Source organism: Lagopus leucura, unplaced genomic scaffold (genome assembly GCF_019238085.1).
Source record: "Lagopus leucura isolate 7727_CA_CO unplaced genomic scaffold, USGS_WTPT01 Super-Scaffold_100002, whole genome shotgun sequence".
Classification (NCBI taxonomy): Eukaryota; Metazoa; Chordata; class Aves; order Galliformes; family Phasianidae; genus Lagopus; species Lagopus leucura.
Window position 1 is genome coordinate 11,982,591 of NW_024962263.1, and position 20,734 is coordinate 12,003,324.

General features: G+C 37.4%; 1 protein-coding gene across 2 annotated transcripts in view; it reads right to left on the reverse strand.

Annotated features, from left to right (window-relative positions):
- The window catches only part of GMDS (GDP-mannose 4,6-dehydratase), a 388,807-nt gene that overhangs the window by 207,375 nt on the left and 160,698 nt on the right, over positions 1-20,734 (reverse strand). For both annotated transcript variants that reach the window (XM_042869259.1, XM_042869258.1), the window contains exon 7: positions 13,434-13,561. In XM_042869259.1, the coding sequence (XP_042725193.1) occupies positions 13,434-13,561 (128 nt within the window). The remainder of the gene's footprint in view (positions 1-13,433; positions 13,562-20,734) is intronic.

Sequence of the window (20,734 nt, forward strand, 5' to 3'; positions counted from 1 at the left end):
GCCAGAGCCAAACTGTTCAGCTAAATAAAGCAACAAACATTGTAATTACACAAGCTACTAAATAACAAATCCAGACTGTCTATGTTTAAAAGTTTAATGTTTCTCTGGGCAGGCATATTTTCTTGCTCAGGGCCTCTTCATTTTGTTGATTTGTTTTAATTCAAATTTGGTTGGACAGATGGCTTGGTGTGCTCATTCTAAATGCAACAGTAGCTCTTCTGGTTAATAATGGCATGTCACAGGTAAAGAAACTCAAAATCTTGGAAATTCGAAGGAAAGCAAGTAATTCAAGTTTTTTCTTGTTAAAAAATTCAAGTACTCTTGATTTCTCCCTCTCATACTCACTTTCTACCAACTATTTTTATATATTTTTTCCCATCTGACTATGGGAACTAGAGGATTTACAGCAGTATCACAATAAAGTTAAGAGTGAGTTTTCAGCAACTAAAAAGCAAAAAAAAAATTTAGTCTAAACAAACTGACACTTTTTATTTGTTGACACCTGTTAGGCTCCAGTGGCCAATGAACCTCTAGCAAAAAAGGATGTTTTTGTTACAGACTTGGCACCCACTTCTATTAAAATTTCAGTAACACCTCAGATGCTCCACAGTTCCCATGCAAAGCCGGGGAGGACAAAGCACTGTACTCTTGTCATTCTCCACAACACAAGATGGAAGGACTAGCAACACATGCATATGCAGGCTCGCTTCAAGGCATCTGTGTCATAGAGCAGAAAAGGTTACAGGTCAGGAATAAATATAATACATAGATTATTTTTTGAAACCATCAAAACTGATGTGTTCATCATGTATTCATTTTTAATTTTCAGAGTTATATCTGGTATAAATGTCTACCAAAATCATGGCTGATAGTCACCTGGGGCTTCTGCTAGCTGGCAGAGATTACCTTGGTGTTCTCAGTTTGGTCTATGCCACATTGACTAGTTTTATTATCTTTTAAAAAAGATGCAGTTATTTTAACAGTGGTAGCTGGTAGGCCTGTTTTTTTCTGGTGGGCTACACACAGAGAACTTGTATTCACTGTCTTGCACCCTTACTGAGTGTGCACAGAGACTTTCTGAACTGGGTCTCTATGACCAGTACAAAATAAGCCATTTTGCAGAATTGTCAAGTATTCATATGCTAGTAAATGGGCTTCTGCAGAACCAGAAATTAAAATCAAATTACAGTTAAAAGCAATTCTCAAGTCAAAGCTTTCTACTGAGCACATCCTTCGTTAGCATCTCTCAATTCCACATGAAAATAAATTGTCAAAACCAAGTGTAAATATTTGCTTTTTTTTCATGTGTGTGTGTGTTCTAATTTTGTGCCTCAACTAAATTCATCTGGAGAATTTCAGTTTCCTTCCACAGGCACAATAAAAGCCCAATAGCAAGCTATGGTTTGCTTTGCCCCAAGGGAGTGCAAGAGCATGTGATAAGACCACAGTGCTCCTTAATCAACTAGGGTCTTAAACCTCATCCTGCATTGTCCCCTGACACACGGATGCAGCTTCAGCTATGTTTCTTCTGAGAACAAATTTGCTTTGCTCTGCCAGATCATTCTTCTTCTGGCTGCTGCAAAGTTGGTTCTGGGTGGGATTCCAGATGCAAGCTTTCATCCTGTGCCTGAACACTGCTATTTTATTCTTGTTTACAGGCAGTTTTATTTTCCAGTTTTTATCTCCCTTTGTGAAATAGAAAAGTTTGTGTTATTTTTCCCTCCAAGAAAGTGTAATAACAGTGTAAACTCCAGCAGGACTTTCTAATACTAACACAGCCAAAATTTGTAGTGACATGTTAGTGGACTATTTCTGTGAAACAGACTTTATACGAACCAGTACCCCAGTGAAAACCCATATCTAGGCAAAAAGGATCACTTCAAGATACTACTAATAAAACTATCAACTCGTGCAGGAGTCAACTGTTTTACAAGCAACTAAAGAGCATAAACAACTATTCAAGCCCTTCTTAAAATAGTGCTTTCAGAATTTGGATTTTTTCCCCTAACTTGAAATATTTATCACACATTGTATTTAAATGATCCGACTGCTACAAATCAGTGTAACTAAATGCCTATCGTCAGTATGCAATTTCATTACACAATTTGTTTAGAAACCTCTTATGAATAAATAAAACCAAGTAACTGAGGCTTTTTTTTTTTCACTGCCTAGTGTTTTTTAAAGGCAAATGACATGTGCACGATTCTATTACTATTTAACACTTTTTTAAAAAAATAATCATTCCAAAAGTGAATGTGGTAACAATGATGATTAATGTAACTTAATTTTGGGTGGACTTTTTACTCAAACTTGTTCTACAGCCAGCTACACTTTCACACATGTGCCTGTTGGTTTTACGCTGCCCTTCTCTAGATGTGACCTTATGGAAATCAGCAACAAAAAAGCCTTCTTTGAGGAAAGTGTAATTTGCTTAATTACAAAGAGTGGGCAGTTGTGCACCAATTTCATCATTCTGTCATACTTGAGGCTGAAAACTGGCACAGAGTGGGCCAGGTGAAAACGCTTTATTGCGCTTCCTGTTTACATTGGTAACACGTTAAATGGAATTTTAATGTTGCTTGAGGTCACTTTTAGAGCCAAATTGTGGCTGTCCCTATCACAGGTGTACTGCGTAAATGTGTGTGGGCACAGAGCCTCTTTTCTCGTCTGCCAACCTCCTCCTCCCCGTGTATAAATGTTCGATGCAGTGGATGAAGTCAGTCCCACTGAAGTCAATAATCATAGTGTTAGCACAAGCTTTCACTCCAGACCAGTTTCTGCTGTTGGCTTGCAGCATGCTTGGTCTTCAGGTTTGCCAGGAGGGTAAGGAGGGGACACAGCTCTGCAGTCCTCATGGAAGTTTACTCCTGGTGACTGTGGGTCCCTGATGGCAAACTTGAAGCATATGCTCTCACCCTTTCCTGCTGTCTTCTGGATCAAATAGACTGCTTTTGAAAATGCTTTAATACCTACATTTGTAAAACTCCACTAGAATTCTACACATTACATGAAGTCTGTCATTAAGCATGCTTGGACCATATGAACTTGCACAAGCCTTCAAGCAACAATGGTTTTTAATTGATACTCGCCTGCTCCTGAATTGCTTCAGAAAGACAGAAATAATCTGGAGATCAGGCAACAGACAGTTAGTGTGGGAAAGTGTCTCAGAAGGCAAGCTCCTTCATGTTCCAAGCTCTCATCCCAGGAACAGCACACTGCTGGGCCCTGCTCTGTAGCAGAGTCGTCCTTGCAAATCAGAGATTTCTGCTACCAGCACGACTGATTCAGAAGGCCACATTCCAGTGGTGTACACCACCGTTGTAGCACAGAAGTCACTGGAAAGCTTTACAAGGTACCACAGGCCAAAATAAAACATCAAAAACAAGTACATGGGATGTACCTACAAAGGAGCAGGGGTAATTCCCCAGCTGTGGTCCATATTAAAGCCTGACTACTCTAAGCAGCTTGCCAGCAAACAGAGGTCTACGGTGCTACCAGGCATGGTACTCAGCACTCAACCCAGCACTTTTGCATATTGGAAGAGAGATCTGCCATATATGTACACACATCTGTCATGCAATGGTCATCCTCTCTTGTGCCTTGTGCCACTTTCCAATAAACTGAGACTAACTCGTCAGGGAAACGAACAGTTTTCAATTGGTAGAAGTTTTAATATACATCTACCTAGGATATCAATAATAATATTGGCAATAAAACAAAAAAGGAACTCACATATTTTTTCTGTGTCAATTATTTACCCTTTAAAATGAGTATGATATATTAAAAACCTTATGTTCCTTGAATTTAAAACACCTCAGAGAAAAAAAGAATTTGCTACCAGATATGGAAAAGTAAGGAAATAAGAGCAGCAGAATAAATTAATGGTGAGAGGGAAAGTATGCCTGTATCACATGGAGAGAAAACACAGCATTAGCTGCACAAAGCATTGCTTTTTCTTGTAAAATAAGGCACAGTACAGCACGATTGTATGATTTGGAACAACTCTTCATAATGTCAAAAGCAACATGTATGCCTGGTATTATATATAGCATGAGGGTCATCTTGATGAAGAGTTACAGTATACAGTAACATCTCACCTGTTAGACGTTAAGGTAGAATTAAGAGATAATGGCCTTCTGATGCAATTTGTCATGTCTTAAAGAAATCTGTCCAGAATATGCATGGAAAAAGAAAACGTCTTTTGAGACTAAAAAAAAAATTGAACTCATTTGTAGATCAAGAAATAACAACATAACTTGAAGTATCTTGAAATATCAGCATCTAAAAAGTACAACACTTGCTATTATAAGCAAACTTTGAGAGCAAACATATCTTCCATAATGGTGTCAGTTCATTTTATAGCAGAACTGTAAGTAACATCAGTGCAACAAGAAGTTGGTTGAATGATTCCAGCCCTTCTAGGGACACGGCAGCCTCCACCAATGCTCAGAGCAGAAGTTCCTAGTTGGAGGTCACAGTTCTTTGAGGTTTCAAATGATTGAATTTACCCTGCCCTACTTGTAGTATTAAACCAGAGAAAGTAAGCCAGGCAAAACAAAACCAACCAAAAATCTCACCAGCCATTACAGTTTTTCCCTGCAGACAGGTAACGTTTCCTATCAGCAGAAGAGGATTGAGCTCTCTCCTAATTTTGCTTCCTCAAATCCACTACCAGTAATCCTTTAATCCTACTGCACAACAGAAGTGTTGAAAACAGATATCTAGCCCACCAACCTTGGTTTTGTTAAGTAAAACATTCAGATTTTGCTAAAAGCAATGAAACTGCCACTGAGCTCTCTGGCAGCAGGAGCTACCCTGCTAGTGAAGGCAGCTGCTGGGCTTTGCAGCGCCACTGAGCATCCGAGTGCAGGAAGGAGCTGAGAGCATTTGAGGGATGTCCCAGCTGCTTTGCACAGCTCTCTCATAAGCTGCAGGCCCTGGATAATTTCAGGGAAACACTGTTCAGTTAATTCTCCTCTTCCAGGGCTGCAGGCAAATCCCAGTTACACTGCTTTACTGACTGGGGACAAGGAAGAAGAAAACGCTAAGGCTGCTCTTCTACTTTTGCAAATGCATCATTCTTCACACTCCTGAGGAAACAAACAATTGTTTCTGTTGTAGAAATCACTTGGGTTTTCAGAGGAAGAGAGAGGAGTCACGCACTTGACAGCACTAAGCTTTCCTCGCATGCCTAACCTGGTAACCAAGTCAGCCTTCCCCATGGGAAGACTAATGTCAGCCATAGAAGGCTGACAGGAAAGTTCAGCTGCTCTATCTTTGGACCATTAATGCTGGTTGTAAGGTCAAGACTTCAACCAAAAACACCTACAGCGAAAATTCAAGTATTTCTGCTAAAACTAAAAGTGGCATATTAAGAGCACCCTGTGGGTTTGGGGAATGTTTCCCACTCAACCAACAACAAAAAATCCTGTTTCTTTTCCATACTCAGATACGGAAAGCGTAATCACTCTGCTGATAACCGATGTTTTTAATAATATATAGAATATTAACAGTTAGAGCACAATAAAAGTGAGCCCTGACATTTTAAGTTATTGTCTGAAATATTTCTTTCAGCGGAATGACTTGAAATTTTTGGAGAGCTGCAATCTTTGGTTCTGGGAATTCAGTGCCCACAGTTTTTTTACTGGCTACATTTCAAATGAAAGCAATTACAGCGGAGTGAGGATGTTACCACACAGACATAACAATGCCATTAACTATTTTGGACTTCCAGGGTAAATTCAACCATTATAGGGTTTTAAAAATGTCCTCATTACATTTTAATGATCTGTTTTAAGGGATTTTTCCCCCCTATTAAAATTAAAACCAACTACAGAAAGCTACATAGCTTTCTCAACATGGTGCATTGTTCTAAGATTCCAATAAATCTGAAAATCACAGATTAGTTAATAAACTACCTGGATTATAAAGGTGGGGCTGGTAGCAGTACCTGCTCTTGGTGTTGCCAAGCATTTCCCAATAAAAGATGTTGCTTTCAGTTCTTTAAAATGTTGCCAAATACCACCTGATTGAATTAAAAGAAACTTAAGCTCAAAGGTAGACACACCTTCTTATTTTTCTATTTTTGACTTTTTTCCCCATCCATAACAGGAGAAAGAGGAAAGAAAGAATGGAGAGATCTCAATTGAAGTGAATCAGCTTCATTTGTATGAACTCTCCCATAAACCCATAAACCACAATAATTTATTTCTCCATGAATTCAGGGTTTCCTTGCTTTACAAATGAGAATTTAAAACTTTGTATGAGGAGGAGTAGGGATGTTTATGTGAACACTGCTGTGAAATTTGCCCCAAACATGCTGAATTCATACAATTAGTGTAGACGAGAAAGTTTCTGTAAAAAATAAAAAAAAAAACACAAACCAACCACAAATGCTCATGATTTACATATACTCAAGAGAGCTTTTGTGAGAGCTTTCCTGTTGAACCTTGTGCAGACTGATTTCCCAGTGAGCTCACTCCACCCAGCAGTGGGACAGTGGTTTCCCTCGAGGTGCAGCAGCAGGCTGAGACGTCTGCGTGGTGTCCTTGCTCCCTGGCCTGGGTAATCCCAACTCCATTGTGGTATTCACCTCTTCCCCACAGTCTCAGCTGCATTCGCCCCAAATGAAAACCGCTATGAGACTGTGCAGAAAGTGGAACACCCCATTTTTTAAAAAGGTTGCCAGCCATGGTGGAAAATTCAAACCATAGTAACACAGCATGAATTTAAAGTTACTCTGAAAAATGCCTTAATTTGTTTGTCTACAAGAACAGCGTGCCACAAAAGAGGAACTTGTCAGGAGGACTACTTTAGTTTGTTATTTAAGGAGATGTTGCACTCAAGCTAACAATGGCATAATAGGCCAGCCCCAAAAATTTGACAATACATAATTTATGGAAACCTTATACTTGAAAGAAGCCTTAGTCTAACCTTTCAATCACTCCAATTGAATTGTAAGACCACCACTCAAACAAGACCACTTAGAAAACCACAGGGGTGGCCTTGATAATAATACACATATCATTGTTGAGGCACAGGAAACAAAACCAGATGGTTTTGCTGAAGAGAGCACATTTTAGGCTTTGCAAAGCCTAAAAACACTAATAGGTCAAACATAAAAGTGGTGAAAAAGAAAGCTAGAGGAAAATTCATGTAAATAAGAAAAAAGTCTTTTTACAGTTATACTGTCTGTACAAAAAAATCGCTTCAGGAAAGTAAAAAGGGGAAAATGGTTCTAAAGTTCTAGCAATCATATCAAACCTGAAGAGAAACCCTGAAATACATGGATAGAAATATTTCTACAAAATACATAGTTGGAAATAGAAAATCATCCATTTAGAGAAACACACATGTGTTCACACATTTACACACACCTGCACACATACATATGCATATGGGCTGTGAGCATGCATGCTTATGTGCATGGCACGTTTGAATTTTCTCTTGCACAGCAGAATTAATAATAGCATTATTTTATAGACATCAATAGCTCAGGAAGCTGATAACCAAAACCCATAGAGGACTTGTTTTGCTTTAGTTTCTCTTTAGAGCAGACATCCCCTACACAATTGAAATTAAGATGATAGAGTGTTACTCCACTAGGAATTGCAACTATATCCAACTCAAGAAGTAGAATCTAAACTACATGTGCTAGAAGAAAGGTATTGTAAGCTCGTTTGTTGTGCATCCTGAGTTGCCGAGATGTATGCTTCTATTTGGCATTAAAAAGCAAAACTTTCACTATCATATATTAGGAAAATCTGAAAGGAGATATTTGAGAAATATACCTACATTTTGCTAGTATTGAATCATGCTCTAACTGAAAAATCATAATTTAAATATCAACTCTCAATTTGCATGAGGCAACGGAGAAGAAACATACACTGAGGATAGCTTCACTATGTGCTTATCATTTGCAATAGTTCATTTGGTACCACTCAGCAAGAGCCTTGGAAAAAAATGCTTCAAGTCTTCAGTCTACCAGTCAAGTTCATAACTAAGCCCAGAGGCCTATGAGTTGTTAATAAAAAACAAACAACAAGGTGGAATAGTCATTGCTTCTGATATCTACGCCTCTACAAAAGATGGTGCTTCAGCAAGTATTTGTGAAGAATTTTATGAGTGATCTCACCGTTACTTCACCTAGATGGAGGTGATAAGATTATCAGTGCAGTGGATCATCACATCAATCAGAGCAGACTGGATATCATTTTAAGATTGATTTCAATTAAAAGAGCTATTAATTATCCCAGTTCAAACAAGTTGATGGAAATAAAGTGTGCTCATTTTGAAATACATAAAATATCTCTGATAACATGGATCTTTATTTACCCCTCACATTCACAAACAAAGAAGTCCAGCAATGAAAAACACAGCAGGTTTAATATTATCTCTTCACTTCTGTTAGAAGTGATTATCTGTGACTATAAAAGCTAAGTAGAAAGAAGAATAAAATATTTTTACCTTTGGTCCATAACAAAAGGGTAAAATATCTGAATAAAAAAAAAGCATGCCTTTCAACTCATGAGCCAATCTCACAAGCACATGAGGTATGGGGTAGTTATGAACACAGACATAACTGACTTTCCTTTCATGAGACCAACAACCCAAAACAGAGCAAGACTGTTGCAAGTACTCTGCTGGGCATATTAAATAGGACTGCCAGTTTCAACAGTCTAAGGTGACATGTATTTCAAAAAATGACACATCCTTAACATGCCAAGAAAACAACAAAACAGAACTAAAATTACCTTGGCCAGCAGTCCACTTTGATGAATCATTTCCCCTTGCCAGAAAGAACCACTGAAAATTTTACTTTACTTTTGTGCATGAATTTTTATCTCTGAGTGCACCAAACATACAAGGGATTCCCCATAACAGATAATGATAACAGCTGTGCCGAAGGCCAGCTTCTACCTATTAGAAGTGAATGAAAGAACAGTGAAAAAGCAACTGGGTGATGCCAACTGGAGATTTGAACACAGAAGACATCACAGTTCATACGACTAGATTTTACAGTCTCAATTTAAACATGCACAAAATGGCCCAAGAAGTAAAAATGACTGTGCATTCTCTTGTGCATTTTAATCACAAACAGAAGTACAAGTAAAAACTATAAAAAAGTTGGAAAGGTTAGTTAATGTTAATTGATTACTATTAATTGCAATTAGTTACTTAATGTAAATTAATTTAAAGGTTAGTTAATATAAATTAATGAAAGCTGATTGCCATATATTTAGAATATCAAGTGTTCCCTGATTTCACAATGAATTTAAGACTATACTTAATTTAGAGCATTAGAGTAGACCTATAATTAACTGAACAGCGGCCAACCATGAATCCTCTGCAATTACTGCTTGAAACACTGCCCGATTTCTATTGAAAAGAAGTATTTTTTATCTGGATCAATGCTTGAAGGCTATAAAAGTTGTTACCTTCGACTTTTTTTTTTTTAATACTTCTGTAAAATACATACTGATAGGCTTTTCTATAGCATTCATCAGCGCTACATCGATGATGTTCCAAAATAATTGTCATGGTTTTGTGATTTTTGGCTTTTAGTATTCCACATCATAACATCATGTGGGGCACTGGGACTTTAACTGTCAGTGCTCAAGTCCTGTGTACCTGCCCTGAAGAGAAGAAGAACTACATTCCCCAGGGGACCTTGCGGTCAGGGAGAGGAGGTTTAACTCTTGGCAAGGCCACCTGATTTCTTTTTCTCGCCTGCCCTTCATCGTGGGCGCTGCTCCTGTCTCCCTGCTGCTCAACTGGACTGCGCATCTCACCTCAGCGTTGTGGTGAGGCCTATCCACCTTTCGGACATTCTCTCTCTCTCATTATATTTGATTTATTAGCTTCAATTCTGATTATATTGTATTATAGTGTGTTATCTTGCATTCCGATAATATACTTAGTAAATTAGTTTGTTTCTCCTCAGATCGGTGCCGCTGCTTTAATTATTTTGGGGTCCCCTGTTTCCTTTTTTTCCTGAGGCGTGGATCTGCGGATCCCTCCGCCCTGCTCGTCACGGAACCGGGCCGAACCAGCCCGTAAACCGTTGACATTAATGAGCATATATTGGTTCAATATATTAATAATTTGTTTGGAGCAGACACAACTAAAACTGCGCCAGGGAAGCAGTTATCTTCATCATATTTCTGCTCTCTGGACAACAAAGTTGTGGGCAACGCAATGGCAGAAGGCAACCTTAGTAAGTGATAAGGAAGAGACTGAAGGGGAAAGAAAAGCCTTATTCTAATGAAAATGAATGTGCTCTTTCCCCAGAACGACCTTCCAATGAGACTATGTCCTATTTGTTGGATAACCCCTTACAACCTCAGAAAGAAATGTGTCTGTAGCTTCTCCAGCAACAGCGCTTCCGTTGCATACGTACCTTAAGGACTATTTAGCATGTAGGAAATAAAACAAAAAACAACCAGCAACAGATCAATGTACATTTTTTTAAATGATCCAAGTTAAACACTTGTAAGAATCTGTACCTATTTGAAAGAAGACCCCTGGGAGAATGTCTGAGGAAAAGCGTATGCCTCGTGTGTTACCAAAGGTACAAAAATGAGTCAGACTTAAGGCCTGTTGTTATACTAGTATTTGAAAATACCTAGCAGATGGTTTACTAGAACTTTCTGCAACAAAGAAAAGGTAGGAATCACTCTCACAAAACAAAATAGCACTCAGAAGATTCATAGATCATAAGTGCTGATACATTGTTTTTCCTCTTCCAAATCAGTGGCATTGATCATCTGTGCTTGATCCACTGATCCATCCCTTGAGACTCGTGCTGGATCACAGTTAAGTAGAAGTGGAGAAAGAGGAAGTAAGAGACTGCAGTAATATCTTCAGAAATGTTAACATTTACTAACAGAACGTTAGGACAAAACTAATAACCACTCCAAAACGTTCGCTGTCTACTCAGTTCTATTTCCCTCTTTTCAAATACCGATCAAAACCTTTCTTCTGAGTGAGTTACACTTCCCTATTTTTATTCAGCAGCACAGTGCCACTGTACCTCACTCTCAGTTGCTGAATATAGCAGTCCCAGCTTATAAACCTAAACGAACACATATTCCAACTCTTCCCTCCTAATATAAACCAATGTTTATGACTCAACTCCTGGTGGTGCTTTGTAACCACCAGACTTTCTCCTCTCCAGTACATACAGGATACAATCTCTCCACAACGTCAATGAGAGTTTGGTCATCAACTTTCATGGGATCAGGAATTGACCCATAATGTTTTATAAAACAACAAAAAGGAATGTATTTATGGTTTTATTATTATCTCTACTAAGGAAATAATGAGAAAGGAAGGATTGTACATGGTCTAGTCTATATGCACATATGTTACTTGTATTAATATCAATGGGATTTAAAAGTACATATGGAGAGGATAAGATATATCCCTATGTGTTCAGCCATATGCTTAAGGAAGCTCCCCAAATGCTTGTAAATACGATTATGCTTGCTAACATACTATGTATTTATTTGAACAATGTTAAATCTCTAAGCCCTACTTTCCAGCCCATTAAAGCCTCAAATAATTGTTTATTTCCAGTTTAAAGTTACTCTCTTTTAGCCATTAGAAGGCTGTCTGTAATCACATTTCCATGATATTTGGGGAATTAGAGAATTGATAATAGCTCTCCCATTATCCGAAGGGGCATCTCTGGGAAGAGAAATGCTCAAGATGAACTATATTTTAGTGAGGAATTCTTCCAAAAGATTTTGGGACAGGCCCAAAACATGTTAACTGAAAGGTCTGGAATGCTACTTACACAACAAACATGTGTTCGTGTTGTAGACCTCAGACAACTGCGTTCCTTCTGGAGGCCAAAGCCATGTTTCTGGATAGACTTGCTCTCATTTTCTTTTTGTTTTTGAAGTTTTGGAAACAGGACAAGGGCCTGACCCAGTATGCACAGGAGACTTATTCCAAATTTCCCATATAAAAGAAGACATCAGAATTCATCCCACAGTTTATGATTTGGTGCAAGCTGCCTTTAAATGAGACAGCCAAATTATTTATGGAATATCTTATGCATTTAGTAAATCATATTGACTTAATTGCAACTAATCATTTTATTTCGCTCATCCGTTTCTTCCTTTCAGCTGAGCCTTGGTAAATGTTTTTGTGAACGCTTTGTTATAGCTTTATCAATAGAAAGATGATTGGGATGGTTTACTAGATTACTACTTCAACTAATGTTGAAGTCACAAATATAAAGCAATTTGCATGGAGGCAGAATGAGGATATTTGTCATTCTCTTAGTACATGTGGCACGATATGTACCATCTTACATATAAATGCAGCACAGAATCAAAAGGCAACTTCATAGCCAGCTGCCAAAAATCTCCTTTTAGCTTACTTAGCACAACTCCCTTTGTGTTTACTTTTTTTATATTACCCAGAGCAAAAGTGTATATTGTGGCATCATCATTTCATTTCCTTGTTTTGTTGTTGGTGGTTTTTTTTGACCGCAAACAAGATTTGGGAGCTCAACATTTACTTTATCTTTCAAATCCCAAATTACAATAAAACCCCAGATCAGGTTTTCTTTTTGTCCTACTGAAATACTTCATACTTTGTAAAACAGAAAAACAAAACTGTTGTCATTTTTTTTAAGCTACATCAATGAATGGTGAAGCCAGATCCGGTTTCCCAGCAAGGCATTATTAAAAGACAGAAATAGACCAATGACCACAGGAAATCTTTAAGCACCAAAATGGGGACAAAAGCCTCCTGGGGAAAAAAACAATATTTCCTACACGGTCATTCATGTCTCTTTGTCATACAATACAGGGGTATTGTTTGTTTGTCTGCTTAAGTAGATGCACAGAATAAAATTAGAAACAACTCCTGACTACAAAAACACTTAAAAGGCTGGATGAAGGCATACATGGCAGAACTGAGATCACAACTATGTTGCGATGCTTCTTTTTTAGGTATAACCAGATCATTTTGATCATTAATATCACTTTTGATCATTAATATCAACATCATTCTTCCCACATTATATATAATAAAGGCCACCAACCCCCTCCACCAATCCATCCAATCTGTGACTTCAGGTCAGTTTGCATATTGCTGTAGTCTTAATATTGGTCATACAAATTGTGAAAACAGTAGAAGAAATGCTCCAAAATAGAACCAGGTTATTGTTGGTCCCTTCCCCCATGGAATTCAGTAAAGGAATGTAAACCCAAAGATTTATTTTTCTGTTCAGGTCATGCCTGGGGTAGACATGCTACTAAACTCCCTAGTCTGAAATCAAGAACAACACAAAGTTAGCAAGTCTTCATAGGCAAAAAAAACCTGTAAGTCCTCTGTGGCTCACGAAGTGAAGTTACAGCAATAAGAGTTATCCTCCCCACAAAGATGATTCAGAACAAGGCATCTGGCCCACAGCTTACCTCAACGTAGTCCCTGGCATGGCCCCAGTCTCTCTTAGCATCCAGATTGCCCAGGCTGAAAGAATCCATCTGTCCGAGGTGAATCTTTGCCACTGATCGGCTAATTTTTCGAGTAACAAAATTAGCTCCTGGAATAGAAATAAAAGGGAGCATCAGCAGATTGGCTACAAAAAACACCTAGCAGCTCTGCTCATTTCATTCTCCTTCATTCTTCATTCATTCCTCCCATACCACCTAGTCCCATGCCATCATTTATTGTTTGAGCAGGCTGAGAAGCTTCCAGTGCAAGTGTCACATTAGCTTCACTTTCACAGCAAACATCTTTCTTTGTGGGACTTCTAAGCATTCCTAATTTGCTGCCTCAGTGTTCAGTCCAGGCGTAAAGCCAAAGAAAATCATCTGGAATGTCAGTACTTAAACACAAAATGCAAAAGGTTACATAAAGAAGACAGACATCTTAGGCCACCCTTGGGTTTTTTTGTTGCCATTTAATTTCTTCCGTTTTATTTTTTAAAGGCATCTAAACATATTAGCTTACTAATTTTTTTAAAAAGCATATTAAAAAACAGTGAAGATTAAACATATTCTGTATTTCTAATAATTTGGGATTCTCTCTTCCTGATTTTCATTGACATTATAAAACTGTGATTTCACCTTTTTCAACTGAAGGCTGTACATTATATTTTATCAGACTTCAGTATTTTGTTCGCTATATTTCATCGGAAAAATGTGCCCATTTATGCTCATGACTGAAACTGATTTGTTTTAAAAAATACTTGCTTTTAATTAAATTTGTATCCTCATTTTTAGATTATGAATGCTGTTGCTCTACAATGCAGTCAGCAGTTTCCTGAAAAGCAGACAAACTTAAATGTAGATGATGAATATAGGCTAAACAAGGCCAATGGCATCTGAATACTAATGGGCCACAAAAATTAAAATTACATGCCTTTTTAATAGCTAAAAAAATATGATTGAGTGATGACAGATGATACCACATCCAACTGGAGAGCAGGAAAGTTAGAGAAACTTGTAAAATGCTCGTAACAAATTTTAAAAGCATAAAGTAGTGCAGCTTGTACATTTAAGGCATGTATGATAGTTTTTTCATTACAGAACATTTGAAATGTGCATCTGAATATTTTCTATTTATTGTCAAACAACTGTTAGGCTGCTGCAGAATTACTACATAATGAGAATTGTTGCTTTCATGTCTAGAGCATTACAGTTCCTTTTGTATCACTTCACTGTCAAACAAATAAAAAAAAGTGCACTTTTAAGCACAATATTAAACGACACAGGTAAATAATTCAGAGCTTATCATAGGGTTAATATAGAATTTTAATTTTGTCAGTTGTCAAGACTGTCAATTCAATCACTGTCATCAGATACTTAGAATATATCACAGTTTTTTGCTTGTTTTTTGAAGGATTAAAATCATATAATTTCCACATTCCTTTGTGGAATAAGAGTGATTTGCAAAAATTCACTGATAAAAATACACTTGGGAGTCTTTATTAAATCAACGCTTCTCAAAAATTGGCCAAATTGGCAAGATAAAAGCCTAGGCCATTCTTCTCAGCAGGAGAAACACAATTATGCCAAAGACAAACCAATGCAAACCACAGGACCAGCACTACAATTCTGCTATTTCAATTTCTGAAAGCAAAGTGCGTTTCCTCAGTTCCTGGTTTGACAGGCTTGCAGCGGGAGTGGAATTCTGGGTGAGAGAATCTCTCCGGTTAGCCTGACTGGCACTTCTCCAATGATTTTATTTTATTTTATTTTATTTTAAGTTATCAGAGTAATCTTTATACAGATTATTACTAATTTATATAACACAGATTCAATCTATCACATAAACATATTCAGGAGAGCTCTGAAATTCTTAACCTTCTGCAATGACATAACTTCAGTTTTTATTATTATTCTGTGAATAACAATTGGAAGAGAGATTTTTCAATGGGTGAAGTACACGGTCTTATGTTCCAGGCTGCAACTGATTAACAAGCAAACCAGCAGCTTTCAACACTTCATTCCCATTTGCAGTAAAAGCAGTGAGAGTTCTAATCATCATCTGCATTAGAGCAAGTTTCACTGTCAACCTCCACAAATAATGAACATCAGTTTCCATTTTTTATACTTTCTTAGTACAGAAAAGAAGCATAACAGGTAACGAGTGTGTGTGAGGATGATACAACCAGCTTAACTTGAAGTGTAGGAAAGTGTAAAAAATATTGCAAAGGGAAAAAGATTCATCTGGCACAAAGCAGTCACCAATAACTGAAGAGAAACTGTCTTTAAAGATCTTAAAAGAAAAGTCAGAATACACCTCCAAATGCACCAGAGTGATGAATGAAAACCTTTATTTACCACCAAGACTCTAGTAAAGGCTCTTGGAAATGCTTCAGCACTAAAGTTGTAGAAGAAAATCATTCTACTGTTCATTTTGTAAAACGTGATCAGAACTTTTCTTATGTAACCAAGGACTGAATGGCACATGCCAAGAGCATTTAAATGATATGGTTCATAAACTAAGTTTAAATACCGATTCTCTTCAAACACAGTATCTTAAAATATCCTATTACATTTCATGTTTGATCACATGCCATTAAATGCATGTCGTAACTAGAAATTTAGCCGACGTCCACTGGAGTCATACAAAACAGTTAAGGCTGTGTCAGCATTTCCACCAAAAAGCCCTCTCCTTGCAATCAGGCTATAAAGTCTTCCTTTGGCAAGATGGGAATGGTTTGGGAATGATTCTATTGAAAGATCTGTGTGGATTTCTACAGTTATCTTTATATAACTGAAGACAAATCTTTGTATTAACATCTCTCTTCCTCAGGAGATATTGAAGATTTAATTTTAATATTGAAACTACACAAACGTTTTCCTCCACAGAACGGAAAGCTAGTACAGGTAAGAGTATCAGCAGAGCTGCTGCTATGTCAAACACTCCATCCTTAAGGTTGAATTTCATCAGGTATAGAGGGTGCATCAGCTACAAGGCCATTAGCTATTGCAGCTGTGTAAGGCCTACATTCTTAATGCTACCAGCATCACCATATTGCATGAAAACCAGCTTTGGCTGGTAGGGAAGAGAGAGCGGTCAGAGTCCTACATTTGTCTCCTAGCTTTGTACTGCTTCTTCAGCTCTAAGAGGCTTTGGAAAACACACCTCTCTGCTTGCCCAGTGGAATGAATGTGGAGAGAAGAATCTCTATTAAATGCACGATGCATTTTGACTTACTCACTTATTCATAATATGTGAGGGTGGTGATGTTCAGGGAGCTCACTATCCTACACTGTCCTAGAGACCAAGAGTCATTCTTACTCTATCAGAAGGGCTATGCATGCACTGACTGTCTTGTGTAGCTATCGTAGTTATCCAGGCAGACAACACTTCCAAACCACTATGGGCCAAATTATGTGCTTTCATGTTACTACCAACACCAACAGTGCTGGAAATACTGTAGTGTCACAGCAGAGGTCTGGCCAGACACGGCAAGAGTTTCTTTGGCAAGTCCTCATATTTCAGCAGTTCCTTGGTTGAGGACTGCCTTTCAAGAGTTTACATTTTAAAAAAAGGCCTTAAACCTGAATTTTCATGATTTTAACAGCATTTTCAGCCCTGGGCATTAGTTCAGATTTGTTTTGAAAACCCAAGTGCTCCCTCTGAGATCATCAGCATTCCAACAGAAACCGTAAGGTCTGATTTATAACTCTGTTTACCTTAGTCACCATTCTAAACAAGGAATCCTCATTAGGAAGACCTGATCTGTACAACACATACCCAGACAGAAAATGATTACAGGAACAATATTGCAATAGGAAGTACAAACCAATAGCTTGAGCTCTGCGATCCAGGCCTGTTGCCTGCTTGGCCACCTGGTTCAGGGCAGCTCATCCCTCTGAGAAGGATGCTGCATATACCTGGCAAAGACATGGTTTCAAAAACTGGAAAAACACGTAAAACCAATGCTTCAGGTTGTACACTCTCAATATACCTACAGTTTCAAAGTTGGATACCCTGAGAGAAAAAAACAGTGCACCCCATTGTTTTCATCAGCCCTTCCTGCATTATCAGCAAATTGGTGTTTTTATCAAGATTCATGGGTTTATAGCAAGTAACGAAACAGAAGAAGCAGTGTGATGAGCTTCTGTTATAGAAACTGTTTTTGTTTGTTTTTCCAACAACCATTATTTTCCAATCTCTCAAAGCTACAGATGAAAGTCAACACATGGTGAATAATGGTCTTAGAAAGATTGCTGTCCCTGTATGAAACTAGTTATATCTCACTGAAGAAATATCCATCTTAATTCACATCACAGATAACAGACAATCTAATATTGTTCAACAGCAACTTCAATCAGCTGAGATGCAGTACTGTTCTGTTTGAGTTTCCATAACAACTTTTTCTGTTTTGCATGAAATATGACAAAAAGTTTTCTGTCTTTAAAAATGCTGGCACAAGAAAAGGGGGATTTTTCACCCCTCTCAGATTCTACAGTTCTGTCATAAATTCTAGTGGAAGTCCAACATGTTCAAACATTGTGTACCCAGTGCTTCTAACCCAGGGGAGCATATATCTTTTAGCATATATGTTGTAAATGATACATTTAATGAGATAATTAAAATAACTTGATTGCCTGAAAATCCATGCTGCTCATAATTTCCATTCTATTAGAAGTTTCCCCAGTTTTTCTGGGGAAAGAAATCCAGAGTCTCCATTAGCTTATACTGATGAAAATCAGCACAAAAACTCCAAAGTCAGTGGAGTTATGTTAATGTAAGCCAGACAAAAAATCAAGTTACACATCTTTGAAGCTTCCAGTTTGAGAGATTTAAATGGAATTTTCAACTGTATCTTAATTGAAACAACTGATAAAGCAGCTGCTTAATACATGTTAGACACAAACAAAAGCCTTTGAATTGTTAATCATCTCTCATTTTACAATAGCAAGTTGTTCTTCTCATAATAAAAAATACACAAATTAGAAACATCCCTGTTTGGAAACAAAGGAAACATCAATTCTAATGGTGATTTTTTCCTTTCCAGATCTGCATACTATCCTACTAATTTCACACTTGAATATGGCTACGTTGGGATGAGCTTGCCAAAAAGTCCACAATCAGATTTCTGCAAAACGAAATATATGTGAAATGAGGGCAAAATGATTCATAAGTAACACATAGTAAAGTCATGTACTGCATGGGAAACATCTTCCTGACCTGAGTAATAAGTAATTTTATTTCCTGAAACGTGAGATACAGTGCTTTAATCCTTACATTTTAATCCTATATAGCATAGCTGGAAATATGCTTCATCATAATGTCTCTAATCTCCTTCTCCATCCCTTAAAACTGTAGTAATATCTTATAATAGTAGGTTTCTTATATTTATAATACATATATAAAGAGTAGAGTATCTGACACATTTTCAGTTTATGTAATGCTAACTATCTTCCAATAAACATGTGGATCTCTGAATAGGTAAGAATAATTTACTTATCTTATATTTACTTATAATTTAATTATCAATAGGCCTCTTTCTACAAGGTATTTTTTATCTGTCCCCCAGGAATTAATCACGTAACAATAAAATTAACAGATCGCAAATTGAAAGCAACTGTACAGTAACATGAGAGAAAATTCTTCCTCCTTATCAAAGGATTCCAATTTAGTATTCCATTAAAATGTGTTACTTCAATAAAATGGTACTCATTCAAATTAAATAACAAAGACATCCACTTTAATAACATTTCGATAGACAATTTTAACTTTCCAATGCCAAAAACAAAGTATGCTCATTTAAGGAAAAAAAATCTGTTTGGCCCTATTTCCCATTTGCATCATCCTTTTTCAACTAGAAGCCCTTTCACAATGGCAAGTGCACTTTTTTATTTTTTTTTTAGCATGCTTATAGGAGATTGAAGCAGATAGGTAAACATGCACAGGTCAGATGAATCAGCAGCAGGAGGGTGACAAAATAATGGCATGGCGTACACCCTGTTCTTCCAACACAAGAGCATACTGAAGACATTTGGATTGATGAGCGCAACAGCAGTTCATGTGAACTTGGCACAGAGGCAACTGAAATCAACAGTTTTCCTAATTGGAGGGGAAAGTGAGAGTGGGAGACACTTACTTTGTGACGAATGACAAAGTACAGAAATAGGGAGGGAATGTAGAAAGACGACTTTCCTTTTTCCTGGGGGGAAGAAAGATAGCATGAAGCCTACCTGAAGGGACAACTAGCAGCACTGTAACAGAGAGGCATGGAAATGGGGCATCAGATGTACCAATGGTCATGAAAACTGGGAATCAGAAGTACTGTTTGCCACTAGGTCTCACCACAGCAATCTACATTCCTCAGTGATTTAGTGCAGCTAAACATCCACACTGGGATTTGTCAGCACAGCTTTAAAATCTCTCATATCTGTTTTGCATACAAATAGATACACATTTCCACCTCTGTACAGAACAATGACAGGATGATTTCAATGAATATACAGCAGCAGTTCTCTCATGTCGCTGCAACAACAAACCCACAAACATTTAATTAGCAGTCAATCTGTTAAGACTGATAGACTGCTGCTATTAGATTTCACATTAAAAATGATCTTATTCAGGACTAAATACACACACTGGATCTATCTGATGGTCTTGTTAAAAGGACATGCCGACAAACCTGCAATAATAGCTGGACACAGAACTGTTATTTTAGTATATTTCCTCTATATAATTTTTCTTAAATTAAAATATTTTCCCTTCAGGAACTGTACACTGAACAGGAAAAGGTGAGGCATCAAAGATTCTTATAAAGGAAAAACCAAACATTAATACTGAAAACAATATGTAAAAGTGTTATTCCTGTTCCCAAGTTTATGCTCTTAATGCACTTACATAAACAGAGCAGCGTTTCGCTTACAGAAAACTTAACCTTTTGCTCCAAACTATTCCCTTTGATTTCTTAAACACAGTTCCTACACCCTGTTTTTTGAAACAAAAGCAAAAGTATTTAGCCACTCTGATTTGTTCAACACTCACTTAAGATGTATTTTTTAAATTGTGCATGAGATATTTTTGAATTAAAGCATTAATATAAGATGCTGCAGTTAGATGAGTTCTTGCATGCATGAGCTGTGGGTTAGCACAAATGTGCTTGCCCATCAGCACAGCCTCTTTATACTGTTTAGGTATGCGTAAACAATTGGAGTTAAGCATATGCTTTGCTGGTCTAGGGCTGCAATAGCAAGAAATGCTTGCAATCAAAAGAAAAATCTGGCATTTGTAC